The sequence below is a fragment of the Poecilia reticulata genome, chromosome 18, assembly GCF_904066995.2.
Source record: "Poecilia reticulata chromosome 18, P_reticulata-male-v2, whole genome shotgun sequence".
NCBI classification, from domain to species: Eukaryota; Metazoa; Chordata; class Actinopteri; order Cyprinodontiformes; family Poeciliidae; genus Poecilia; species Poecilia reticulata.
In genome coordinates this window covers 9,517,775-9,544,734 of record NC_088847.1, presented here as the reverse complement: position 1 = coordinate 9,544,734, position 26,960 = coordinate 9,517,775, and the positions used below count along the sequence as shown (strand labels likewise).

Here is a 26,960-nt window from a genome sequence, read left to right as displayed (position 1 = left end):
TCTGCAAAGATATTTCTTACATGTTCCTGGTTACATCTCACTTGAAGCTGCCACCAAGGCTCAGGCTCTCTAGTTGAAAGAGTTGATGACATCATGCTCCACTAAATGTGGTTTGAGTTTGTGGCCTGGTCCTTTTGTAAAGAAAAAAAAAAAAAACTGGTTTTCATCGCCATCAACCTTTCCACAGACTACAAGTGGAAATTTTCATTTTTGCTACATCCTGGCATCATGCGTCTTTCCTTTGGAAAAGCCAATGACGTGATAAATTGTCTCTGTCTAACATAAAAACAGATTTATATTTGTGCTTACTTTTTCAGTGTTAAAATAAATATACAACATTCAAATTTCAGAGGCATTTTTAATTCAAATCCTGATTGCACATATTCACTTCTATATTCAAATCAATTAAAAAAATGGTAACGCTAAACCTTGAATTATTTTTCTGCTTTTAGACCTAAAAACTAAATAATTTGTTTGTTGCCCTTACACTGTTGAGACACAAAAAATACATTGTTGTAAACTAGAAGGCATTATCATTAGCTTGCATACATTACATTAGATCAGAAGACTTATCCAGAAAAAAAAACTTTGAGCATCACTTTTTAATTTTTGTTTTATATTCATTTGTAATGACAGACACTCCTCTACCAAGCATCCAGTAACTCTCACTTTAACCCTTCCACGTCATCATAGGAAACAAAATTGCAGAATGCACAGAACTCCTCACATTTTTGCTAAGTTGACAACAAAGGTTGATCTAATTGGTACATCTAATTGCTTTTTCACAAAAAAAAAAAGAAAAATCAGTTTAACGTAACAATTAGAAAACGGTGTGTTACAAATTGAAGGGTGCGCATGTAAACGAAAGTAGTGTTTTGAAAACTTAAAAAAAAAAAAGAAGAGCTCACATCCTGTAGTAGCTAGCAGGGTGCAGCTAGTGACGCCTCTTCAGACCAGGCTCAGTCTGTTGTCGCCCAGCAGGGAGGAAGCATGAACTTCACAGCACTCTGCGCTGCTGTAGGTGAGTTCTAAATATGTTATTGATTTTACTTTATATGCTTATTTTTACAATAGGTGAAGGTCTATGAAACAGAACTTTGTCTGTGATGCCAGGTTTCTGTTTCAATGTGTTGTGTTTGTTTTATTTGATCCGCTAAAAAAATAAAAAAATAGGCCTGTCCAGGTTCTGCTAGGGAGAATCGGCATGCTTTGTTTCATTGTGTTTATTTGTGATGCTATAAGTCCATCCATCCATCCATCCATTTTCTTCCGCTTATCCGGGGTCGGGTCGCGGGGGCAGCAGCTTCAGAAGGGAGGCCCAGACTTCCCTCTCTACACTGATGCTATAAGTGAAAATTATAATTACAGATGTTACTCAACCAGTTGTTTCCCCATCTGTCCTTTTAGCCTCTATAATTATCACTGACTCGTGTTGTTTCGGGTTGTGACAGGGCCAAAGTGCACTGAACACATTTAGACACATTTTCTCACTTTGACTCAGTCTGACCTCGCTCTGCTGCTGCTGGGTGAAGACTTAACACCAGACCACCACTGGTCTGACATAAAAGTCACATAAAAGGCAGTGATAGGGGAAGCTGGTGAAAAGGCAAAAGAAGAACATTTGAAGAACCTACGACCTGATAACTGAACAGAAACAGCTTTAAAACTGATCTAAACTCAGACAGCAACTCTCCTTCTTTCTCTTTCAGCTGTTGTGAGAATCCTTCCGAACAGATCTCAGTTCTTTCTGCACGATTCGGTTTCGCTGAGCTGTGTGGACAGTGAAAACTCTTCCGACTGGACAGTGAAGAGAAACACGACCGAGAGCAAAACAGCAGACTGGGGAAAGAGAAACGGGTCACGGCGTGTAATAAATGCTGTTTATCTGTTTGACAGCGGGCGGTACTGGTGCCAGTCTAGAGCTGGAACATGCAGTGAGGTCATTAATGTTACAGTGACAGGTGGGTGGAGGAAAACGTTTGGTTTGTTTCCATCAATGAGAAATGATTATGAAACTGGCAGGACCGACCCCTCAGATTCAGCTTTTTATCTGATTTTGTGAGTCACAGCTTGAGGCTAGCTTAAGGTGAACGTGCACAAAATGTCAGTTATCTGTTTTTTTTTCTGTTGACAACATATTCAGGGCACATTACTGAAGTTTTGGTCCAACAAAACTGATTTTGATATTGGATATTTAGATATTTTTAGTGATTTTATTTTGGTGTTTTTTTATTTTTTATTTGCAGAGACTTTGATATAAATTGAGTGATACAAATTAATCCAGAATTTCAGCTTTTAAAACCAGTTTTTTTCACCAACATATACCAAATGTTTTTTTTATTATTTCAATTTTATGTATGTGTGAAATAGCACCACTACTGAAATATTCCATAAATTTTTGCTGCCATCAAATGTTGATGAATTACATGGCTATATGGATTAGCTATATAAATACACATCAGTAAATTGGCACAAATACTATTTTCATCAGAAAAAAAAATTATCTATAAAATGGCTGTTTTGAGTCTTGATGGACTTACATGTGTCTACTGCTGTGTAGGCAGTAGACACACGTGAACGATAAAAATAAAATAAAAACACTACTATGTGGGTAGATTTGTAAGGAATTATTTTATCCAGAGATAATTTTATCTGGATAATTTATTTTGAGGGAGCCTTTAATTGTAAAGTGTCATGTGTCATCTATCCCTGTCTGTCGTCCAGACGGCCCCGTGATCCTGCAGAGTCCTGTCCTTCCTGTAGCCGAGGGGGAAGCAGTGATTCTGCGTTGCATCCGTAACCAGGCCTCTTCCTCCTCCAACTTTACGGAGTTTTATAAAAACGGCCTCCTGATCGGAAGCAGCTCAACCGGGAGCATCACTATCCGAGATGTTTCCGAGTCTGATGAAGGCCTCTACAAATGTAGCATTCCAGGAGCAGGGGAATCCCCAGAGAGCTGGCTGTCAGTCAGAGGTGGGAAGGAAATATTGTGATGAATTTCAGTAAATTTCTGATGAAGGCGATGGTGGATGTCATCCCACTCACTGGCTTTTTGACTAACCTCCAAACCAAACTGTTTTTTTTTTCCCCCTCACTTGTATGTCGCCGCAGGATGCGAGCTAGACTCCTTTCGCTTTCATCCCATATACGTGTTACTTCCTGTTGTTGCCACCTGCCTCTTGTTTGTCTGTGGGTTGCTGCTATGGCTAAGGAGGTCAAAGGTCAAAGGTCAGCCCCATTTCTTATAAATCAAGTGACTTTTTAACGCAGAGTGCACTTAGCAAAAATAAAAACAGAGATAAGAAAAATATTTATTTTTTTTACCAAAAAGTACATATGTGGTTTTTTGAGTGCTTGCCAACACGGAGAGAAATCACCAACCAAGAGAATCGATACCATCCGCTCCTACTGATCGGAAAACAAATGAAACACTGTGTATATTTATCCTTTCCCTCTTACAATAGCTCTAAGTTGATTTAATGAAACGTCTACATTGTAAACCAGCTGCTGTTTAGTTAACACAGATAATTCTGCTCTGTAGCTGAAGTGGATGATGACGTTTCCTACGCTGACGTCACCTTCCCTCACGAAGAGCCGCCGAAGACAAACTCAGGTAAACAGGAAACGCATGGACTGAAATATGAGTAGTAACAGTTCAGGTAGGACACTAGTGTTGGTTAATTTTATATCTTTTTCAGTAAAAGTGTTGTGTTGTTCAAACACTTTAATATTCATTTTTAAAAAATGAAATTCTTTAACATGGCCATCATAAATTCAGGGTCTGACAATTTGGATGTTTTTTGTTAGTTTGCTGACTCAGACTTTCATTTCCTGTGGGTTTTTCTATTTTTAATTTTTTTTTATCAGTTGATTAAGCAAAAAATTACACTCCAAGTTTTTGTTTCATTTATATTTCAGTGTATTTCATAGAAAACAAACAGGATGATAAGAGGCTGCCAAAAGTCCTCACTGTCAACGTGCTTGTTTTAATCACAGCTGGAAAGACTATAAAATTAAATATGAATTAAATTAAATGCAGATATAACTGCGTACTTGCGGTCACATTTACATTAATTGACATTTTAACTGTATTCAGTGACGTTCCACTTGCATAGGTGTGGTAACAGATTGACTATAAAAAGGCGAAGTGGAAAATACAAACTTGTCCTTGTAAGTTGATGAATAACTGCAATAAAACTTTTATTTGCAGAGACGACTCCAGAGTTAAAGCTGTACTCAACAATCAAACCAGGAAGCTGCTGAAAGGATCCCACCTGATGCGATCACAGCCATGTTCTTTGTTGGATCTTAATGTGTTTTATGTAGTAAGTATTGTATATGTGGGATGGCTGATGTACAAACAAGTCTCTGGTGTTAAAGTCCTTTACATATCCAAAATTATGTGAAACATTTATCATTAGCGTTTCGCTTTAAAATCAGAGCGAAGCAAGAAATATTTTGACTTAAATCTCACAAAACATTGTGAATTAAGTTATTCTGTCACATTCCGAGTCCTTACCTTCTTCCCAGTCAGACGTTAATACATTTTTTTATGATTTTTATTATCAAAACAATGTACTTCCTGTAAATTCTTTTTGTCAATGTCAAGTGGGATTTCTACAGCTTATAAGAACATTTGAATGCTGCATTATGTTAAATAAAGACACGTTTGCAAAAGAAACGGCATGTTGTCAATAAGTATCGACTCTGACCTATCAGTCACTAAGTTACCAAGATTGTTACTAAAACCAGAATTTGTTATTTGGCTCATAGATATACAACAAACAATTGAACTAAGAGTGGAAAAATTACTCATGAAAAAAAAAAAATCCTTGAAGTTACTCTGGAGTTTATAAGTAAAAAATGTTAACCACACAGTAAGAGAAATCTTGATAAAGATTTGTGCTATGTGCAGTTTTATTATTGCAATTGTTACACCTTTTAGCCCTCAATCACCCTTCAACCATTTTTACATCGTTTCATGTTTTTTTTTGTTTTTCTTTACTTTAAAAACCCTTCTCAAAAAATAGTAAGAAAAATACCAAGGCTGATGCTTTTTTCCAGCTTTAGAGTTTCCATTTAGTATCAATTTGACTGTTAAAAATATATGAACACATTTCATATTTACAGAATACCAAACAGAAACAGCTGTCCCAGACAGAATGAAATCTCTAAAACATTTTTTAAATGCACACAATACAGATCACAGGGCCAGCTCTTTAAAAATTAATCTGATTCACTTTGAAGCCATCAACGTCTCACGTTTCCCCAAACCACCCACCAGGGGGAGCTGTGGGTAGTTTTCACTGAGAGCTGTATTTGAAAACCTGAGGCAAAGTAATGTAGTTGCACATGTTCTTACAAGTCTATGTTCATAAAAAAATTGGCGTACTCCATCACAGTAAAAATATTTTTTTAAATTCTTTAAAAAATAAAATTTACATATCTTAATAGAGCATGTAAACACGTCAAAAATATCACAATAAAAATATTAATACTTTTAAAAAAAAATTCAAATCAAAGACTATATTTACTAGGACCTTTGAGATGCAAAAAGTAGTGAATAACAGAAGGTCTTTACATTACATTCACAGAAAATATGCTTTACTTGTATTAAGAATAATAAAAGTATCTCTGAAGATATAGCGTCATTAGATACAATATTTCACAAAGTCTCCTTTCGAACACTGTCATAGTTTATAGTTAAAGCTTACAAAATTTGGTTTCTTTAACTTTTTAGCATGTTCCTTAAAAACTGTTGCTGCAGCACCAGAAAACAGTTGGCAGCATTTATTTCCCAATGCCAGAACTGCACCCATTCGTCATCATAATAATTATGACATAAACACTTTTTGCTTCTAAACTGTTTGAGCTTGACAAAAACTGAGATGTTTTCCTACTTTGAAGGCAGAAGACATATGAGAATATGTAGGAAAATATGTAAATGGATTGACAACCTGAAGTTTTAAAATGAATAGCTCCCAACATGGACGGAATGAAAAAGTGATTCATTGTCATAAAAAATAAGTAAAAAGACAAACAAAGAGGAGAAAACAAGTTTTAAAAGATGGCAAATTCAACTTTGGTCTTAGAGCTATGCTGTCCCTGATGTCAGTTCAGGTATCTGCCGTAATTTAAGATACCGACTAGCTAAGCGACTTCAGAGAGCCCTACTTTGAAAGGAAGAAACCTTGAAGTACCATTTTGGAACTGGTCAGTCCCATTTCTTATATCGTGACCTTATGATCACCATATGCGGTAATGCTATATCCGTACCAAGCATCATGTTGATTTCACGTAAATTTGTCTCAGTATCCCATGCTAATGGATCAGAGACTCTGACTCTTCAGTTAGACCTGCCAGAACGCTGAAGGGGTTCCCCGTAGTGTACCTGCGGGGAGACCTGGCAACACCAGGACGAGAACTGGAAAAACTCACAGAGCGGGGAATTTTCATTTCCTTTGTAGCGGAAGCTGAGGAAGAACTGGAGGAGGATGAAACGTTGTTTGAGAAAAGATCAGGAGTGCTTTTGGGTCGGTCCTTCCTAGGAGGAGCAGGGAGCCAGGCTGGTCCTGAAGCAGACGGTTTGGGGGCTTTCGCCTTGGACACGTGGCCAGGTTTTGGGTCGTGGCTTGCAGATGTGGCTGCTGGTTGTGTGTTGCTATGGTCAAGGGTTTGGGTAACTTGGTGAGAGGCATTAAGTGAGGATGAGGAGCTAGTTGTAGGCTGGTTTTGCTGTTGAGCAGCACTGTATTTGAATTTAAGTTCTTCTATGTCTGCTTTTTGTTTGTCGATGATCTCATCTTTTTCAGAAATGCGTGACTTCAGCCCTTCGATTTCTCCTTGTAGCCATTCGTTATCGCTTTGTAACCGAGCGTTGAAGGTGTTTTCCATACTGGAACTGGCCAGCTGTGGTGGTTGAAGTGATTTCTGCCTGCAACCTGGGAATAAAGGGGAAAAAAGGAAAACAGGTAACACTATTATGTTAAAGAGAAAACCTCATTGATGGCTGCAATCAAACACTTTGGCCTCTCATATTAAAACATTGCACTTTGACTCCTATAATTTTCTGCCTGTTTCACTAGGTTTTTCTTCTAAAGTACTATTTTGGCTGAATTATACAATTCTGAAGATACTTCAGGTATTTCATTGCTATATTCTATAAATCTCCTTCTCTATATATTTCAGTGAAACGGTAGTCATACCGTGGGTGCACTGCTCTAAAAAATTGAATCTAAAAAATGAATTTTGACTATTCTGGATGGTAATTTAAGATAATGAGAGACATCTTAATTGACTAATATGTCTAGTCATAAACTTTTCATGACTTTAATAGCAATAGGTCATTATCTAAAGTGGGTCCGTCCAACATATACGTAAATGAGAGGTCTATGTGTCTCTACCAGCAGTATCGGAAATGCTGAGTACTTCCATTACCCAAGATTGCCAACAATTCCAGTGTGGATTTTTTTGCATGATAACTTACACAAGTTAAAGGGATATTCAGTCTTCAAAAGTCATTACATGCCTACAAAAACTCATAATTTAGAAGTAATTGTGTTAAAGTAAACATTAAAATGACTGATTCAATATCTAAACAGGAGCTGCTGCAGAACGTTTTCGTCTGTTCCGGTAGAGGTGGTAAAAAGTTACAGGCTTACATGAGCGTCCATATTTCTTCCACAGAAAATAAGCGACCGCACATGATGCGAGCACAGCTGCGGTTCCCAGGATGCTCCACACCATGCTGCAGGTGCAGGACCTCATGCAGTCATCTGAAATAACAGGGAAATCAATTATGGCAGGTGATAAAAAATATCTTCAATGGCTTTTTGCTTAAGCAAGAGAAAAAAAATACCATTCCAAACTAATGACTGAGTGTTTCATGTTACAAGATTAAACAAAAAGCATCAGGTCTAATAATGCTTTGTCAAGCCTGAGATGTGAGGAACAACCAAGCGAAAACTGCAATCTTGATTCTCATACACGTCTGAATTAGTTTATGTTCCATTTAAATTTCACAAATGAATAGCTACACTTTGTTTATCATGCAAGATAAAATATAAAACTACATATTTAGGCTTACTGTGATAATAACTACAAGCCAATACTGACTTTATGGTCTAATTTAGTTATTCAGAACACATTGATTGTTCCTGGACCAAATTAAGTGTTGATCAGTTGAGAATTGATGAGAAATGATGTGAAGACAAATCTAGACTCTACATGATGTGTCAACGTGTTAGGCCTCAGTTTGACACATTTGATTAACAAAATAGAACAAAGCACACCGTCTGTGGTGATATTCTAGTAAAATATGTTGACGAAAACATAAGCAACAGCTTTAAATGCAAACACATAATCCCTAAATTATCAGATTTAAACATAATCACATACATTCAATCGCATAAACAGGGTAATTATATTAAAATTGATAAAGTTCTGATCACTTTGAACCATTATCAACAAAACTCTTCATAAGCTTAACTGCATGACTTATGTTTTTTTATATAGTAAAGGCAATTATTATCAGCCATTTTTCCTTAGAGAGGATGTTTATACCACTTCTTAGTGGTATAAACCCCATAATATGCTAAATTGGTTCAAATACAAATATATTAAAACTCATGTGCGTATCAAAAAGTCTTTGTCAGAATTGTTAAGGGTTTTCCCCTAATTAACACCACCAGCTCGTGAATATACATTCAACACATGAACTGTACCTGGAATATAAATATGTGCAAGCCGAATCATCCCCAACAGCGGCTGGTGAACATGGCAGGTCACACTGAGATGAAACAATAAAAGTGTTAAGTTTTACTTTTTATTCAACTGATTAAAGAAAAACATCAACATAAAAGCAACATCCCAAAAGGCTTTTTGTGTAAAACCATCCCTTTTGGTTGAGGTGAAGAAAGTTGTACCTGTTGGTGATGATCTGCAAAGACGCTCTCCGTTTAACATTAAAACGTCCAGCTGAGTCCTGATCACTCCGTGGATGTTCGGCTTCAATCTCTTTGCCTTTCTCGTCGTGGAACGTTATCTCCGGCGTTGGGAACCAGCGCTCGGCGCTGCACTCCAGTGTCAATCCCCCGTTGGCACCAGAGGGAACAAAGGTGAGCTTCGGCTCAGACGCAGCACCTGGAAAAAGAAGATGTACTTATAATAAAGAAAACCCTGAATAAAGTAAATCATTTAAACCATATTTTGATTTCGGCAAGGATGCCATACTGGGTGAATTTTGCGAGAATTTGGCACAGGTACAACTTACAAGAACGCTAAGATAAACATTTCCTGCGGCTGAAAATGGCTTCAGGAAACATGACAAGAACAATCTCACGTTCTGACGAGGCCTTCTTCCTTCCTAAAGTCATACATTTATAGAACAAAGAGTGACTTCTAAGATTGTTTTCACAACTGTGTGTTGCCAGACTGAACAGGTAATTCCCCTGCTGAAACTGAAACTTGTTATCCTAATACAGATTTCAGTACCGGTTTCAAATGCAGGCCATTTGAAATATTGTAGCCTACTCAGTATTACACATGAGCCGTCATCTGCCATTGTGATGACAACTGAATTTGAACATATTATTTGCTTTAGTAATAAATATCTAAAGCTGCATTTTAAAGTAAACCATTTATAATCACCAAAGAGTCCACAAGCTGGCCTCATAATGTCTCATCTGGCTGAAGGCCTGGCAAAGGTTTCATACCTATTTCACTTTTTCCCCATTTCTGATGCCACAAATATCACCACATTTTTGTTAGTATTTTATTTGACAAACTAGTTCTGGTTTTAGACACTGCAGCCACACCATAAAACAATGACCAGTGTTTTATGGTGTGGTTACAGCTGTAAGTAATGGGGGAACATCTGCACCAGCTTTTTACATTTAGAGAATCAATTCTCTGGCTTTCCTTTTTGCAAAATAGCTTAAACTAAGTCACGTTGGATTGAGAGCATTAACTTAAAGTCTTACCACTGAATTGGCTACAAGTCTGGGATTTGGCTGGAGATTTTTAACACATAAATATGTGTATGTTTTTATCTAGAGGAGTGTTTCTCAACCTTTTTTGGCCCAGCGCCCCCCTATCCCTTATCCAGGTCCCTCACCTCCCCCCACCAAAGAATTTGCAGGCTACTTTGCACTGACCATTATTTTATCATTAATATTACTATCACTATTGTAGATGTTTTGATCTTTATGCTTGTTTCTGTATCTATCATCAAAAATAATTTCCCAGAGAACAAAAAAGTCATGGGGATAGAAATTATTTTCACAGGTGTCTACAAAAAATGCAATAAATATTCAAGTTAAAATTTGTAGGTCTAACAGCAGCCAGTCAGAGTGGAAAAAATATTATTATTCTTTGCCATTTTCTAGTTGTTAAATATTCCACAAAATGACCAGATAAAAGATGTTCAACATGCCAGTTTAAACTTTGAACTATTTGCAAACCGACTGATCTCTGCAACAATAAAACATGGATACAACTGTAACTACATTAATCATAGCTCTTCTTCTCTTCAGTGTTTGTCAGTTTCTGGGGGTGCAGCTCTGTGCTGCCTTCAGGAGAATGGGACATTAGAGTATCATCCATAAAATTTCACCCACATGGCATTTATTGTTCAAAGCAGAGCTTTCAGTGGAAAAACAAAAGTTCCAGATCCTTTTAATGCCATACAAATATGAAACAGAAACATGGATTATATCTTTATATAGACCTGTCTATTGATTATAGATTAATAGTTTTACTGGACAGAAATGACAAAGAACAAATCTGGTTCTTAATCAAATCCTAATGAGTCAAATTGAAAGTGTCATGGAGTCATCAGCCTCATGACATTAACACTGAAATGAAAAATAATATTGAAAAAATAAATATATCAAATCTAATTAAAAACATAAAAGTGATCAGTTCTTTACAGTTATGGTCTGTAAGTTATATTTATTCTCAGTACTAGATGTGGTCTCAACAAACCCCTGGCATTTCAACAATATTATTTTACCTTTTATCTGGAAATAGTGTCTGTTTATTCTTGCCATACAGTCTCTGTATTAATTATTGCTCGAAAGGTCTTGCCATACCAGTTTATTCCTCTGTATTTACTTTAGTTTCTTAGTTTATTCTTGCATTTTGTTCTTCGTTTACTTCCATTTAGTTTTATTTGATTAGTTTTATCCTCTCTTGGTTTATTGCTATGTCCACTTTAGTTTCTTTCCTGTTGCTAGATTTATTTTATAGTTTGTTAGCGCTCACCATCAGTAATCTCATCACCTGCTGCGCCGCCTAATCATCATGTGTTTCACATCATGTGTTGATTTTTCACTGTTCAGCGTCGGATTCTCTGTTTTTATGCCATAATTCACATCTAGTTCGTCGCTCCGTTTTATGTCCCGCTTCTCCTGTTTCAGAGTTTTGCGCAATGTGCGTCTTTTTTTTTTTAAGCCCCTAAGGTGCAGGGCGGTCGGGAAGCGTATCGATGGGGAAAAGGCAGACTGACATAAACCTTTTAAAACAACGGAAACAATTTCTGCATTCTGATTATTGAAATTTAAAAGTGCTGTGTTGTTCTATCACCCCCGTTTCATACCGGACCACTTACAGCACCGTGTTAACGCTATAAAATGAACGCTCTCTATCGTGGTATCACCCATGGAGGGATTTCTTTATTTCTTTATTTAAATGGGTTCATTTTTCAGAGGGATACACAGTGAGGGTATCGTGATTTTAGCTACCAGTAGCAGGAGAACGGAGCTGCGCCAAGAAGCTAACAGAAGCTAACAAACACTGAATAGAAGAAGAGCTGCCATCGATACAGTTGCAGCCAAGCATGATTTAATGTTACACAATACAGTTTTACCAAGTTGCTCAAAGTCTAAACTGGCATTGTTTGCATTTAAGGTGTAAAGTTTACCTTCGACCAAACGCCCCCCAAAGACATCCCAGCGCCCCCCTTTTGTAAAAATGTCCGCCAGCGCCCCCTGCCGTCCTCTGAACGCCCCCTGGGGGGCGGTACCGCCCACGTTGAGAACCGCTAATCTAGAGTCTAGTTTAGAGACTAGAGTCCCCAAAAGGCAGATTCAGGTCAAAATGCAGTTATCCTAAACTGGTTGTGAGATTCAGACTGATTTCTTTCTTTCATTTTTGTTAGTTTTTTCTGTGTGTTTTTTTTTTTGGTTTGTTTTACCTTTTGCATCAGAGGGATTACATTAGATATAATCTACCTCAAAACACCGTGATTCAAACTTCCTGCTTCTACAGAGAAAATCTGGAGAACTGTGAAGCAGGAAACTGTGAATATGGTTCAAATTATACCGCAGCTCAGCTAGGTTGAAAAAAAAAAGAAGACCTCAGAGGATATCCTGGATTGCACTCACACTTATAAGACACTCAGTTTCTTCCTATGATCTTGCTAAACGCTGTGGATGTTGTTCAGCTAGTAGATCAATCTCCACTTCGTGCACATTTGCAGTAATAACTGTCACCTCATTGTTGACAACTTAGGAACTTTCTTGCTATTTAACAACATTTCAGACAAAAGGAAAAAAAATCAGTATGAGCCAAAATAGGAATCAGCAAGTCAGGCTTTTTAAAGATCGGCCAGAAAACTGCAATCGGTACAGGCCTACTTTCCAATCTTGTCAAGCTTAAAGTTGTACTTGTGTCACTTGATTGAAAACAACTTAAAAGTTTCAGATATTTTTAACTACTTTATAGAATTGGATTTCTTTGATTTGTAAAGTACCTCGAGACAAAATATACAATGAAGCTGAAGCTACTCTATACAAAAACATTAGATTGAGCTGAACTTCCTCTTAACTTTTGAGTTCCTGATTCCTTGAACGTCACAGTAGCTAACCTCACTCCGTGTTGGTGTAAAAATAATAATAAACAGGATGTAAATGATTATTTTTGAAGATTGAAATGACACAGAACCAGATTAGCAAAGAAGCGTGTCAGGACATTATATCCTGTCAAGATTCGCCCAGCAGCCACAGAGATGACCTACCCACAACGAGATCCAGCGCTGCTTCAACCTGCCGCTGCTTCCCCACCATGGTCCTGCACAGGTATCGGCCCGCATCGGACAGCCGCAGCTTGGAGATGACCTGAGAGATGTTGCCGTGCTTCACTTCCTCCAGTAAGAGGTTGGTCCTGTTGACGAAGCCTGAGTTCTTCTCCTCCACCGTCTCTCTGCCATGGCGGTACAGGAGGGTGATGTTGGGGGTCATCTCAGCCTTGGACCACTCCACGGTGAGGAGGTCGCTTGTTTGGTTGGTTCGGCAGGGCAGGGTGACCGTCTCATTCTCGAGAGCAACTATTGTCTTGGGTGTAAGGTCTGCCGACGCTGGTATCGAGAGGGAAGAAGAGGAAGCAGCTACAGTAAGAAAGTGTGTAACCTTATTTGACTTTCGGTGGTCACCTCAGCCTTATGAAGAACATTCGAGAACTGCTCGCCTCTTCCGCTAGAATAAAAGTTAAGCGGCTGTTCATACATGAAGTTCTAACTAAAAATGTATTTAAAGATTTTATTCGTTCTGTGTGTGTAATTATATGTTTCTACTCGAAGAACTCGCTGACTTGGTCGAATTTTGCTGCAATTATTTAAAAAAAAACAGCAGCACACCACGGCATGACGTCACGTAAAAAAAAACTAACTCGATTTTATTAAGTTTAACTTAGTAAAAGTTGATTTGCGACACGCAAACAATAAAAAAAAGCCACAAACGACATGATATGTCGGGTAAATAAATCGCAGTTTAGTCAAAAAATATATATGAACAGGTTAACCAGGCCATACCTGTGGAGAAGCACAAGACACAGGCGACGGCAGCGAGAAATCCGACTCGAGCGGCGGAGAAGCGGAGAAATGTTCTGCTGTCCGTCCAGCAGGTCCTTGAAATAAACTTTAAACTTTCAACTAGAGACCGTCTATAAGCTCGGTGAACTTGGACCATTTTTATTCCAGGAGCAAAACTCGAGGTTCTGGGTTAGAGAGCCCGTCGATCCACAGTTTCGCTTTGAAAGGGGGAGGGAATAAAAATGGTCTAACTAAACAACTTCCTGCTAAACAACTTTTTTTATTGTTATTGTAAATTATTTTTATAATGATTTATTATTATTATCATTATTATTATTATTATTATTATTATTATAGTTTTCATTCCAAGTTTAATTAAAATTAATGCATCTTTTAAAATGTCCAAGTCATTTACAGCGCAGCCAAGCATTGCTGTGCAGAAAGTTTAATAGCTAGAAATGTTTTCACAGCTCAGTAAGTCAGTACTGTGACTAACAAGGATATTATTTCAACTTTAAGATTTTATGTGTAGTTTGACTTCTGTTTTTTTTTTCTTCTTCTTCTTCTTCTTCTTCTTCTTTTTAAGTTACTACAGAAAATACTACAGAACATCAAACCAAAATAAAGTATCTTGTTTTAGCGGCAGGCTGCATGTTTCAAAAGACTCACCAAACCGTAGATGTTTTTTTAAGCAATTCAGAGAAATGCAAAACAATCTACAAATACTTGTATCTTATCAAGTTGTGTGTCACTCACTACTGATAATACACAGACAACCATTTGTTCTTTAAATAAATCATGTCCAATTTATCAGATGGCTGGCTTTGGCACAGTTAGCAGCACCATAGCCTTGCATCAGGATACCGGCCTGCGGTCATTCTGCATGGAATCTGCATGTGTGGCTTTCTACCACAGAGTGAAACCATGACTATTAGGGTAATTGGTCTCCCTAATTTGACCCTTAGAGAATGTGTGTGCATGGTTGCCTGTACTGTGTCTGTCTGTGTTGCCCTGTGATGGACAGATGGATGGCCTGTCCAGAGAATACCTTGCCTCTCGCCCAATAACCAAGGTAGGCACCATCTCCCTCACAAACCTGCAAAGACAACTGGGAGCAGACAACGGATGGATGAAAGCAAGGACTAATCTTATTCCCAGTTTCATGAACAAAACATTCAATAACTACCAGCCAGATGCACATAGACTTGAACGCCCAGAGAAGTAAAACCCAAGAATTCAAGTTAAATCAAGACGATACTTTATTGTCAATACGTCTAAAACTCGTTTTGCTTTGTTGCTCCAACACAACAATACATTACAGAAACTTGACACAGCTTGAACATATACCAAATGAAAAGGTAAAATGTAAAAACAAATCCTCCTGGTCTATCAGAAGATAAACATGAATAAGAACACAGACTGAAGACTGGAAGTAACAGTAAAATGTTGACACATTTAAGAAAGGACACAACTTTGGTGTAAATTCTTGACAACATGGCTGACACGATCGTACCACTTAAGATCAGAGGTCATGATGGTCCCTAGACACAATAAACCGTTTACTCCAACACTGACCAGTGGGTGCATTATATTTTTGTTTTTCGACAACTGTCTCCTTGGTTTCATATATGCTGAGACTCGAGTTGTTTTATGTGCACCAGTCAGCTAGTGAGGAGACTTCTGCTATGTGCAGTTTTATTATTACTAGATCATATTCCCTACAGTAGTGGTGTCCAAAAATGTAACTATCTTGACTGAGTCATGATGCGACGTGCAGTCATTGGTGTAGAAATAGCATGAGAGAAAAGACCACTTATGATTTGTAAAAGAAGAAAAGGGAAATCAAGAATCTATTTGCAAATGTATGACGTGACACCCATCCTCAGGAGTTTGGCACACAGCTTCAGTGGCGCAAAAAGTGGAACTGGATACGGCGATAGTTGTAATATCTTTTTCGTACAAGAAGAGCAGAGATGTTCTAAAAACAACGTACACTTTTGAGATTGAAACCCGAGGATAAGAAAACTGAAGAGGAACCGCTGAGCAGAAGTCTTGAAATACTTGGTTTTAAATTACAGTTTTGTAGGCTTTTGTCCTGATCCTTTGAGGCCCATCACTGTCAGTTTTGCTAGACAATGCTTTTTCCTACAGGTTATTGCGATAAACTATAGGATGTTCTGAGACCATTTTCATGAACTATACTGACAATGGCATAACAAGGCAAGTTTTCAATCTCAAATATCTAAAAACTTTAAATCTTGTAAAGAGCTCTTAACACTGGAACTGAAAGATATCTTAAGATATCTAAAAGACACAAAATAACCAAAACACAATAAAATAAAAACAACACACAACAAAATGAAACACATAAGGATGTCTCCAGAAAAAAATACCCTGCAAGTTTTATCTGGAGATAAAATTCCTATTCTAATTTCATGGAAATAGAAATGATCAAGTTCATTTTAAGTTAGTCCAATAATTTCGAGCTAAATTGTGACAGGCCTAGTCCTTGCCACATTTTAGTTGTTGTGGTTTTCTTGTTTATTTAACAGTGCCTCTGAGCTCTCATTGGCATTTGACTGGTAGCTTAAGGTCTTTTGAAAACTATTGGAAGAGGGCAAAGAGGAAAGGGAAGCAGACATGGACCTAGGTCTGTCATTGCTCAGTAAGCTAGGGGTTTTGTTTGATCTTTCAGCAGTCATTTCAGGCGTTTGCATCGTGGACGTGTCCTGTCCTGTGGACGCGTTGTAACTGGGTGGCTGGGCTGATGGCTCCGTGTCATCTAGTGAGGTTCTGGAGTCATCTGTGGACTGCTCTTCCTGTGAGGCACCATTGTGTCTGTATTCACTACCATCTGTCTTTTCCCTCTCTTGAACAGCTTCTTTCATATTTCCATTTCTTGACAGACATAAGTGAAGTCCTCTCCCTGTGCAATTACAGAAAGGACATATCCGTTAGCACTTGCCTCACTCGTGACTTTTCAAATATTTCATTGCTAAGAAAATGTTTTTATGTGCAACTTATTTTATTAGTGTTGAAATCCAGCTCCTATTCTGACGTTCCCATACCATTTGGACTTTTTTTTGTAATCTTTCACAACAAACTTCAATGTGTGCTTTTAGGATTTTATGTTGTTGACCAACACAAAGTGGTGCATTGTTCTACATTGAAGTTGAAGGAAAATGACACGTAATTTTCAAACTTATTACAAATTAATTTGGACGCAGTACCAGGCTAATTTACACTATCCCATTGTATCCCTCAAATATAGTATATGTATTGTTCTATTACTGAACCTACACCCCACTCTTCATTTTTTTAGCTTTCTTGTTTTTTAAGGTTTTATTGACTCTAGTGGCCTTTATTTGATAGTAAATTGACAGGAAAGTGGGTAATGACAGAAGGGGGAAGACACGTGGCAAAGGTCACCAGGCTGGGAATCGAGCCTGCAATGGCCGCGTCAAGGACTAAGGCCTTCATATGTGGAAGGTGGCGCTTAACCCCACGCCACCACAGCACACCCCCATTTTTTAAGCTTTTAACAAATTTCCTTATAGGATTGACTTGTGTTTGGCAAGATGTTGCCACCATCTTGTTTCACATGGTAACATTGTTTTTAAGTGTGTTGTTCATGTCCTGCCTCTTACAGAGCATTAAAATGTCAGCCAAAAAATTTACTTTGACAGGAGCGCCACCCTCCACGTGTTTGTGGTGCTCTCTGCATTGCTTGTATCTGAGGGAAAAATACAAATGTAGGCCAGGCGTTTCTGATGTTTATTTGCAAAATATTTTATTTTTTCATATTTTCCTTCTACCTCACAATGCATTGTATGTATTTTTCCCGAAGTTGTGTAGCAATGATCAGGTCATGTTACTGCTACACATCTCCTATTTTAAAATGTCCTACTTTTCCAGAATCAAAGTGCCAAATAATAGATGCAATTAGAAAATGTTCAGCTTATTGCAAGCGCAATGTTCTGCACAATTACTTCTCTTAGTTATGACATTTTTAGTTGGGTGTTTCGTTGTGTTTTGTGACTTCTGTTTTAAAGTAAGGATTTATCTGAAGCCAAAGAAAATGAAATACAACTAAAGTAATTTAGAAAAAAAAACGTTTCTTTCTTCACTTGGCTGCAGTGAGCGTACTTACCGCAGGATTTTTTGTCTATCAGGAAAACAATTCCACATATTATTAACCCTATCACGAAGGAAGTGACGATTCCTGTGATGGTTGGAGTGTTTGAGCGAGACCTCATCCAGTCATCTGAAATGTTAATAGACAAAACGTTATATATTATGATGCAAAGCATATCAGAAAAGTTGTTTTGTTTTTTTTTCTTTTGGAACATGTGTAGAAGAAGAAATGCAAAATAAATACCACTTAACTTAGTTACTCTTTGTTCTGGCTAATTTTTTACCAAACTTAGTTTTTATGTTAATATGGTGTAAATATGGCCATGATGTTCAGTTAAAGGTGATAGGTAATGTTTTTACACTAGGAAATAAACTCAAACTGGCATTAAAAACTATCAATCACTTATGCAGTGCAAAAAAACCTAAAGCAGAAGCTCTTAAAGTACAACCATGAAAGAATGTTTTGGGTGTTTCATTTCAGATCAGTGTAATCTGATATACCTGGGATGTAAATCTCTGTCTTCTTGGTCTGATTGAGCTTTCTCTCATGTACTCTGCAGGTCACTCTGTGATAATAAAAAAAAGACAAAGTGTCAGTTTTACTTTGATTTCAAGATTTGAAAAAAAGAAAGAATTTGTAATTTAAGCACAATGTTTTAATATCTGATGTAAGACATCAGCTGGTTCTACTGTACCAACATATACAAGGGGAAATTATTTTGTCGCTTTAATGCCAGAGTAACTAGAGGATCGCCTTGCATGGAAAATAATGTAGTAGTGTGTTCTCCTTCCCCATTAGTTGCTCACAAAACCCCTAATTATCACATGAATAAATGAAAAGACAGTATGTGGAGGAACAAAAGGTTTGCCATTTACTGCCTACTTTTACTGACTTTATCTCAAACACATAAACCTATAATTACCTGTTGATGGGAGTCTGAACAACTGCTTTCCTGGTAACAGTAAAACATTCAGCAGAGTTTGGACCTCTTGTGGGTTTTTCTGCCGTCATCTCGTTCCCTTCATCATCATGAAACATTATGTCAGGCTCTGGGAACCAGCACTCCGCCTTGCACTCCAAGGTCACTCCACCAGCAGAGGAGGGAACAACTGTGAGCTCTGGCTTTGACATGGCACCTGGAATGAGATTCAATCAACTCTTATAGGACTTTTGATAAGTACAAAGCATAATCCTACAATGAAGCCAAACATAAGACCAAGACTCACCCACGTTAAGGACGATAATCGCGTGAACCTGCCACTGCCTCCCCCTGAAGGTCCTGCAGTGGTACCTGCCTCCATCAGACACCCTCAGGTTGTAAATGATTTGAGAGATGTTTCCGTCCTTCAGTTCGTTCAAAAGAAGGTTTGTCCTGTAGTGGAAGGCCGGATTCTTCATCCCAAACGTCTCACAGCCGTCCCGGTACAGTAAGGTGATGATGTTTTCCCTCAAGCCCTCCTTGGACCACTCCACCGTAGGGAATTCATCATCGATAGTGATGCGACAGGGCAGGACGACGGTTTCAGTCACATGGGCTGTTATTGTCTGTGGGACAATATCTGATGAGGCTGAACCTGCTGGGGAGAATAGCAATAAGAGAAAATATGAAAAGAAAAATCCAATGCTGTTTTTTTTATTATTATTGTGAATTTAACACAACTGCACTGCTGCCAACAAAGTTTAAGGTATTAATCTCTCATCTGAGGTTGATTTAAACTGCCAACTGAATGGTTTAGAAAGTTTAGCCATGTGGTGTCATGGCCTAGTCAAACTTCTGGCAAAAACAAACTGGCAATGAATATAGCATAAGTGGAGAACAAATGTTAAGAACCAATACGACCAGACCACACTTCTTCTATGTGATTTGCTGCTCTGCACTGATTTTGACAAACAGTACGCTGCTGTGGAGTTTACATAGAGTAACACACATTTACAGTACGATCCATTCAGGAAAGTGATTCTTAAATCAGAAAGTCTCTTCTATTGACACTTTTGAACAGTAGTTAAGGTGAAGGGTTATAGGTTAAATCAGCTTTTAATTCAAACCCAAAAGTATCTGATTTACATTTACAAAAGGTAATAACTGCTAAAATTGCATGAGCTTTCTTGTGAAATGCATCAGATAGATTTTAGCAACTAGATTTTGGAAACTTGCAAAACATTCAATTAGTTCATTAGTTCAAACATTCAATAACAAATTTGCTTTAGTCTTAAGAAAACAGTCAGCATTTTATTGTTTTTACTTTTCGATAAAAACAGACAAATCAATCTCGAGCCCAGTAAAGATTAAAGTCATAGCGTTTAACAATCGACGTGCCTTGAACATCTTAACAATAGTTATGCAAGTTTAACTTCTTCGACGCCCCAGTTTGCTGCGATAACCCACTTCCTGTTTGAATTGTGTTGTTTCACCATCATGAGTTGTTTTTATAACTTGCCGCGCAGTGATAAGCTGAAGTGGACCCTAATGCCCAAGTAAAAAAAAAAAACCGCACTATACGTAAATGAACAATATATTGCAGCCAACTGTGCTTGATAAAAAAAGGGAAAATGTCAGTACCTGTGAGTAGAAGCCCAAACAGGAACAGGACGCAGGCTGGGTTTGTGGCCCAGACACGGATCGATCTGCATGTGAATCTCATATCCGAAAACACATCAACTTCACTTCGAAGAACTTTCACTAAGCCCTCTCTGCCCCGATCCGAAAACTTTGTCTGCCCGTTTCTCTGTTAATCGGTGCCCGGTAGCTAAAGTGCTCTCCTGCTTCTTGTTTGTAACATCCGACTACGCTCTCAGATCATGTTAGACAGAAAGTTGTTTATAGACGTCAACCTGACACCCTGAAATCTGAAACACTTATCAGGTTCCCCTTGACACACCCACAGGGGCGTGACACGCCCACAGGGGCGTGTCAAGGGAACATCATTTCGTCATATGCAAATCTGGTGAGTTACTCATTAGTCACGTGTTGTAAAAAAAAAAAAAAAGAAAAAAGAAAACCGCTGATTATTTGAAACTCACTGCCATTCAGCTTCTGTCTTAATCACACAGTTTACAAATAAAGTTTGCTGACTCACTCTGCATTTCTTCTGACCATAAAACGTCAATAATATTTAATAGACTATTAAAAAGAGATTAGCATTTGACAACAGAGTGACTTTATAGTTGTGTTGAGAACAGTGTGAATTTCATTTATTACATTATCATTATTAATATTATTTTTTAATTTGCTAATTTGGTTTGGTTTTTTTTTTGGGGGGGGGGTGGGCGGGGGATTACTTCACACTTTGGCAGTTTTACTTCAAAAATGGCAAAAGATACATAAAAGCTACACTCTTTTTATATAGTGTATACACTATTTATAAATAGCTAGCAAAGTGAGGGAGAAAATCCAGCAAAGAAAAGTCTAATTCCATGAGCTTAAATACTGAAGAGTGTGATTATAGGGAAGATGTAGCAGCTTAGCAGGGCGCAGCTGGAAGTTTAGACAAAATAATAATCTTTCAAAAGGGCCGTAAATGAAACATGCAAGCATTTGCAGTTCTGGTTTGTCATGATCCTTTGTTCTGGTTGTCAGGACTCTGGCTGCAAGTGTTTTGTTAGACTAAGTCTGGTTAAAACAGTACAACACGGAAATACATTATGTTTAACTGGTTGTCTGACGACAGCATTTATGACATGATTCATGCTGTGTTTGCTCTGAATGGATCTTCTTTGCATTTGAAAGACATTCAAGATGTTCAAACTGGTTACTGATTATCCAAACAAAAAGGACGGACACACAGAAGCTTAAAACTGACTTCATATGCACAGAGTGAGATTTAAATTCACGGTAAAGTCCTGAATCAAGCTGCAACCTTTACCGTTCAAAGATGATGAATGTCTACTGTGATTTCAAAACAGCCAAAATGTTACTTTTATTTTGTTATTTTTATTTTTAGGCTTATTTAAACATTAAGATGTTTATAAGAACAAGAGGTTTAAACAAAAAAAGAATGTTATTTGTGAAAAATTATGGGAAGAAAGCATATTAGTAAATATAATGACAAGAAAAATATCATGTTTTCTCACAAATAAAAACCTTTGTGTTAATATTTTATGTATTTTTAAAAAGATTAGTCATTTTTTGTCATCTTAACCAAAGTCCAAGGATTGTATTGATTGTATTGTATTGTATTGATTAATTGTCACATAATTAATACATGACAGTTAGTAATGCACATTTACACAAATAGAAGCCAAGGGGATGTGGAAACATTACATAAAGTGCATAAATAAAGTGTTCTAACGGGTGTTGGAGTTTGGGGTGTTTACACTGTTCAGAGTCTTTTTGAAACACCAGAAAAGACGAAACAAAATAAGTCACTTTAGGTTATTTTATGTGGTCTTTACCTAAGAGTGTTATCAAGTTCTTTCTGTTTTTTCAGGGAATCCAAAGAGTACATGTAAGCAAACCTTCCTTTAGGCATGATGGACGACTTCTTCCCAGAAGGTGGCAGTAGTGTGGCAGTTCTCGAACATACAGACTCACACAGAGAACAGTCTATAAATAGATATTTCCTAAATTTCAACAAGTACTCCTTGACAGAGGGATTTCTATTTATTAATTTACATGACGCTTCTCTTGGTTTGCTTGTCAGAACTCTATAACGCAGGTTCCACACATTAACCATGTGGCTCAGATGTTGAGCTCCAAATTAATCATTTTTAATTTTTATTTTTTTTTTATTTTTTTTTTTTGGCGGTTTGGAGAACTTTACTGAGAAATACATTGTTTATTTGGTTCTTATCAGCTTATCGCCTTCATAACGTGTTTTTTATCTGGCCCGTAATGCGTGTACAACCCATTTTATCAGACACAATTTTATATCGTCGTTCCATTGACCAACAGGGTCCTGATTCAAGATAGACTGGGAACAGGAGAGTAGAAAGTAGCGTGAAAGTCTGTCACATTGCATTTTCCACACCCATCTTTCCTCCGCCCACATCTTTAAAACCCGTGCCGCTTCTCTTTCTCCTCATTCGTCCCGTCCTGCTGTCATCCTCATGGCGTGGATCTCTCTCTCTGTCCTGGCTATCTTTTTTTTGCCTTTTGTCAGAGGCGATTTGGTAACTGCAGCTTTGGGCGACACGGTGAAGCTGTCATCACAGGTTAACTGTGGAGAGGGAACCGCGGAGCTGGTCAGGAGGCTGAGAGATGACTCCTCTGTTCGGATGGCCGCCTCGGTTGACGGAGTTCTGCAGCCGGTAGAAGAATACAGTTTACGGCTGAACATCTCCTCATCGGGTATTTTCCTCAAGAATGTCAACTACAACGACAACGGACATTATGAGATCATCTGTGGAGGCAATATGCGCATCATCCAGCTGAAGGTCGTCTTTATCTCCAGCATTCCAGCGGCTGAAGGTGAAACAACAAAACTTTCCTGCTTCTCTTTAACTCAGGATGTGAAGTTTGTTCAGTGGGAAACTAACGGGCAGCGTGTGATTAGAGTGGATCACTTTGGTAACGTCGAATATGGAGGAAGATTCACAGACCGTGTGTCTTTGTCACCGGACTGGCGGTCAGTGGGGGATCTGTCGCTGATCCTGAAGCGGGTCCAGCTGGAGGATCAAGGGGATTATTACTGCTATGTCCAGAAGGACTCTGAAGAGAGAGGAGACCCTGCTGCATGGAGACTGAGGGTCCAGCAGGAGCGACCGAGCATTAAAACCTCCACCACTCAGCCTGTAAGTATAAAACTTGGTGCTTATTTCATCTTTGCTCATATATGTTTTAATCATATCTCTCTCCTCCAGCAACTCACCCAAAGACCCCCTGCGCATAAGGAACCTTTGTGCATTGACATTCCTGTCTTCATTATCATTACTGTCTTGACTCTGGTGGTTTCTGCTCCTTTGTGTATCTGGATTGGATGGAGCCTTCGGTCTCATAAATCAAAGGAGGTGGAGAACTGTCTTCGTATGAAATGCTGGAACAGAGAAGGCCGCTCTCCAGACCAGGAAGCCTCAACTGGCCTCTTCACCAAATAAATTAAAAATAATCTGCTGTCTGTTTATTGTATTTTATGTGGAGATTTGCGTTTTTCAATAAAACATTTAAGAAAGATTTACAGTTTTCATGATTCACGTCTCCCATTTTTTCAAAATGTTTATAAAACATACTAAAAAAAACTAAAGCAGCTGCTCCAAGTTACTGTTAATAAGCAGGTAGATAATTAGATCAAGATTTTCCTTATTTTTGTTTTGTCAGCACTCTCACACACAGAGGTCTTGTGGGTTTTAGTCAGAGGAAATAGCTCAGTTCTGTGTTTTTTTCTAAGAGGTAAAAGCACATTCTAAATCAGGAACTCCTGCTGCTGGTAGGCTGACCGTCACTGAGAAAAAAAGTCACATAAGATGATCACCATCACAGCAGCACCAGTGGTTCTATGAACCTGGTTTCATCTCTAGGCCAAATATAAAACCTTCTGTGAGTCTGACTGTCTCTGTAAACTCCCCCCTCTCTCTCTTCCTCTGAAGCAAACTCAGCCTTGGCAGATATCCACTTGGGTTCTCATTGTGACCTTATTGCTGCTCTCCTTTATTTGTGGTATCATTGTAAATTAGGCTGCGATTGTGTGAAACTGTACGAGGGCGTAAAAAGCATCTAGCCTATATACTGAAGCAAATATCAAGTAGACGGGTTGCTGGTCATACAACCATCATGACATACCTGTCAAGTCTCCCGTTTTGGCTGGGAAACCCGTTTTTTATGCTGTGCAGTGTCTTGACTCTTCATCCATTTTAAGCTGTAACTCTCAGACATAAATAAAGATCTCCCTCACTTTTTTAAAGATCAGGAGCAGACAAATTATTTAAAGGTGGGAAGTATTGTATGAAGCACTTAGAAGATGCCTTCATCTTGAAAATGTGGCTCTTAAATTATTTTATTGTTGTTGGGTTCAATCTTGTATTTTTTTTATGTTATACTCTTTGCTTTTGGTTCATTAGTAAAACAACAGGTATTATCATGCAAATACAACATGTAAATAAGCAATAAACTTGTGTCCACCATTTTCTGCTTGGCAAGTGTGAGGGACATGGACTGAGTCACGTCTCACACAATAAAACATCAAACATGAGGATGGCATTTGTTTGCACACAGCTCTCCAGTTAGCAGCCACATCAGAATGTTAATAAATTCTAAGATGAAATTTTAAGTAAAACTAAATAGTAGCAACGATGTCAGATATATTTAGGTTTAAAACATTCAGGCCAAATGTATAAAATTGAAGGGAGTCAAGGCTGTGGCAGAATCAAAGGTGCGGCACGTGTGGAAGAACAAAAGCCGGCTTAGCAGCTTTCGTTTTGTGGCTGAAAGGATCTCAGAGATGCCTAAAGGTACCAGTTGTCACTAAGGTGACAACTTGTCAGAGGCAACCAAGAGAGTGTGCCATTTTGCAAAGTTGATAGTCTCTAGTGACCTGCTATAAAGACCCAATATTCTGTCTTACTTTCTTTTCTTTTTTTTTTCTTTTTTCTGCCTGCCTGCTGGTCCCTTACCCTCCTGCCTCTTCTTATTGCATCATCACCTCATCTACCCAGCTCGTGTGCTTGTGTCAGTAAGTGAGCAAAGACCAGAGGGAAAATCAGTGTTTATGTTGGCAGTTGAAATACGAATAACGATGAGACCTCAAAGACAACGAGCCAGCTTCTAATTCACATGACAATGGGCTATAAAACAATATTTTATGAAAAGACAGTTACGATGATAAAAAGGAGGCTTAATAATCCAAAGTGAAAACAAGAACGATGAAGGGATATACGCAGGCACGTGCAGAGGGGGGAGCTGGGGGTTCTTGAGCACCTGCCCTTTTTGTTCCTTGCTCCCAAGTGCACTTTTGGTCAAATTTTTTATTTTTTTATTTTTTTATTTTTATTATTATTATTATTTCCTAAGCCCTCTTGTGACACATAAAAACATGTGCTAAAATTATTTTTCTTTTTTGTATAACAATAAATCGGTCACCTTGTTACCTTTGACCTTTTGCCCGTGACGCATGACGCAGTTGCCTCTCGCGCAGTGCGATAAGGCGGCTAACTGGAGCTCAACGTAGCGAACGTTCCAGATTACAGAACAGTTTTTGGTGAATTATAAAAAACGTTTTTGGTGAATAAAGTGGAGTAGACTTGCTACTTGTCAGATGATGGAAAACGTTGAAGTATCGTTTCTGCTTCAGCTCAGAGTCGCGGTTTAAGCCGAGAGGTAATGAAATACAACAGACACTGACGGGCCTCTGCGTCTGAATTTCTCTGAAGAACTACTGAGGGGAGGAGACAACCAGGTGAGGAAAAACTGTTCTTATCTATCAATTCAGTATTTCTATCATACAGATAGAAATACCTGTATGATAGGTATTTCTATCATACCTATCATACCTATCATACCACAACGTTTATTAGCACATATCATACCTATCAGGTATGATAGGTATGATATTATTAGCACATATCATACCTATCATACAGGTATGATAGAAACCTATCAAACCTATCATACCTGATAGGTATGATATGTGCTAATAAACGTTGTGCTATTAGCACAACGTTTATTGTTGTGCTCATAGCACAACAATAAACGTTAAAGTTTATTGTTGTGCTATTAGCTAGCTGCTAGCTAACGACTTTGCTAGCAAAGCAAGATAGCTAAAAAGCTTCTCCCCTGTATCGTTAATGATATCAGTCATTCTTTAGTATTTATTATGCAATAGGGGCACATCGCCCGTCCAAAACCGATCATCTCCATAATGGATATATGTCCGATCTTTTAATTTCCTTTACTGCATAATGTACATTTCATTTATTCCAGCGTTAGGTAAATGTATTTTGAAGGAGAATAACACTTAAATAATTGTCCAACAAGGATATTCATTTAGAATTAAAAATAACTCACCCTGAATTACCATGATAGATATAATGAATGTAATAAAAGTGTCATTAATGAAGGGAAAAAAACTCAACCCAGACTTTAAGTTT

General features: G+C 38.1%; 4 protein-coding genes across 7 annotated transcripts; 2 read left to right on the top strand and 2 right to left on the bottom strand.

Moving 5' to 3' along the window:
• Positions 1 to 390: 390 nt before the first annotated feature.
• On the top strand, positions 391 to 4,662 carry LOC103480243 (Fc receptor-like protein 5). 3 transcript variants are annotated; one of them, XM_008435124.3, is made up of 6 exons: positions 393 to 1,021; positions 1,710 to 1,961; positions 2,725 to 2,973; positions 3,112 to 3,228; positions 3,542 to 3,613; positions 4,211 to 4,662. In XM_008435124.3, the coding sequence occupies exons 1-6, from the start codon at positions 991 to 993 to the stop codon at positions 4,261 to 4,263; spliced, it is 774 nt and encodes a 257-aa protein (XP_008433346.1). In that variant the 5' UTR covers positions 393 to 990; the 3' UTR covers positions 4,264 to 4,662. The 3 variants fall into 3 exon arrangements, with proteins under 3 accessions (XP_081455684.1, XP_081455685.1, XP_008433346.1); XM_081599558.1 differs by lacking the exon at positions 3,112 to 3,228 and having other exon boundaries at positions 391 to 1,021; XM_081599559.1 differs by lacking the exon at positions 1,710 to 1,961 and having other exon boundaries at positions 392 to 1,021.
• Positions 4,663 to 4,895: 233 nt separating this feature from the next.
• Positions 4,896 to 14,057, bottom strand: LOC103480268 (butyrophilin subfamily 3 member A3-like). Its single transcript, XM_008435159.3, has 6 exons — positions 13,808 to 14,057; positions 13,016 to 13,354; positions 8,925 to 9,141; positions 8,724 to 8,788; positions 7,662 to 7,775; positions 4,896 to 6,941 (listed from the first exon to the last, which is right to left on the bottom strand). The coding sequence occupies exons 1-6, from the start codon at positions 13,962 to 13,964 to the stop codon at positions 6,322 to 6,324; spliced, it is 1,512 nt and encodes a 503-aa protein (XP_008433381.1). The 5' UTR covers positions 13,965 to 14,057; the 3' UTR covers positions 4,896 to 6,321.
• A 985-nt stretch (positions 14,058 to 15,042) lies between these two features.
• Positions 15,043 to 20,890, bottom strand: LOC103480244 (butyrophilin subfamily 1 member A1-like). Of its 2 annotated transcripts, none has more exons than XM_008435126.2 (6): positions 20,503 to 20,890; positions 19,169 to 19,516; positions 18,865 to 19,078; positions 18,443 to 18,507; positions 17,958 to 18,071; positions 15,043 to 16,733 (listed from the first exon to the last, which is right to left on the bottom strand). In XM_008435126.2, exons 1-6 carry the CDS (start codon positions 20,582 to 20,584, stop codon positions 16,327 to 16,329), a joined length of 1,230 nt encoding a protein of 409 aa, XP_008433348.1. In that variant the 5' UTR covers positions 20,585 to 20,890; the 3' UTR covers positions 15,043 to 16,326. The 2 variants fall into 2 exon arrangements, with proteins under 2 accessions (XP_008433348.1, XP_008433347.1); XM_008435125.2 differs by having other exon boundaries at positions 19,169 to 19,519; positions 20,503 to 20,888.
• Positions 20,891 to 22,823: 1,933 nt separating this feature from the next.
• LOC103480269 (uncharacterized) lies at positions 22,824 to 24,051 on the top strand. The gene is made up of 2 exons (XM_008435160.3): positions 22,824 to 23,672; positions 23,742 to 24,051. Exons 1-2 carry the CDS (start codon positions 22,989 to 22,991, stop codon positions 23,973 to 23,975), a joined length of 918 nt encoding a protein of 305 aa, XP_008433382.3. The 5' UTR covers positions 22,824 to 22,988; the 3' UTR covers positions 23,976 to 24,051.
• Positions 24,052 to 26,960: the final 2,909 nt, after the last annotated feature.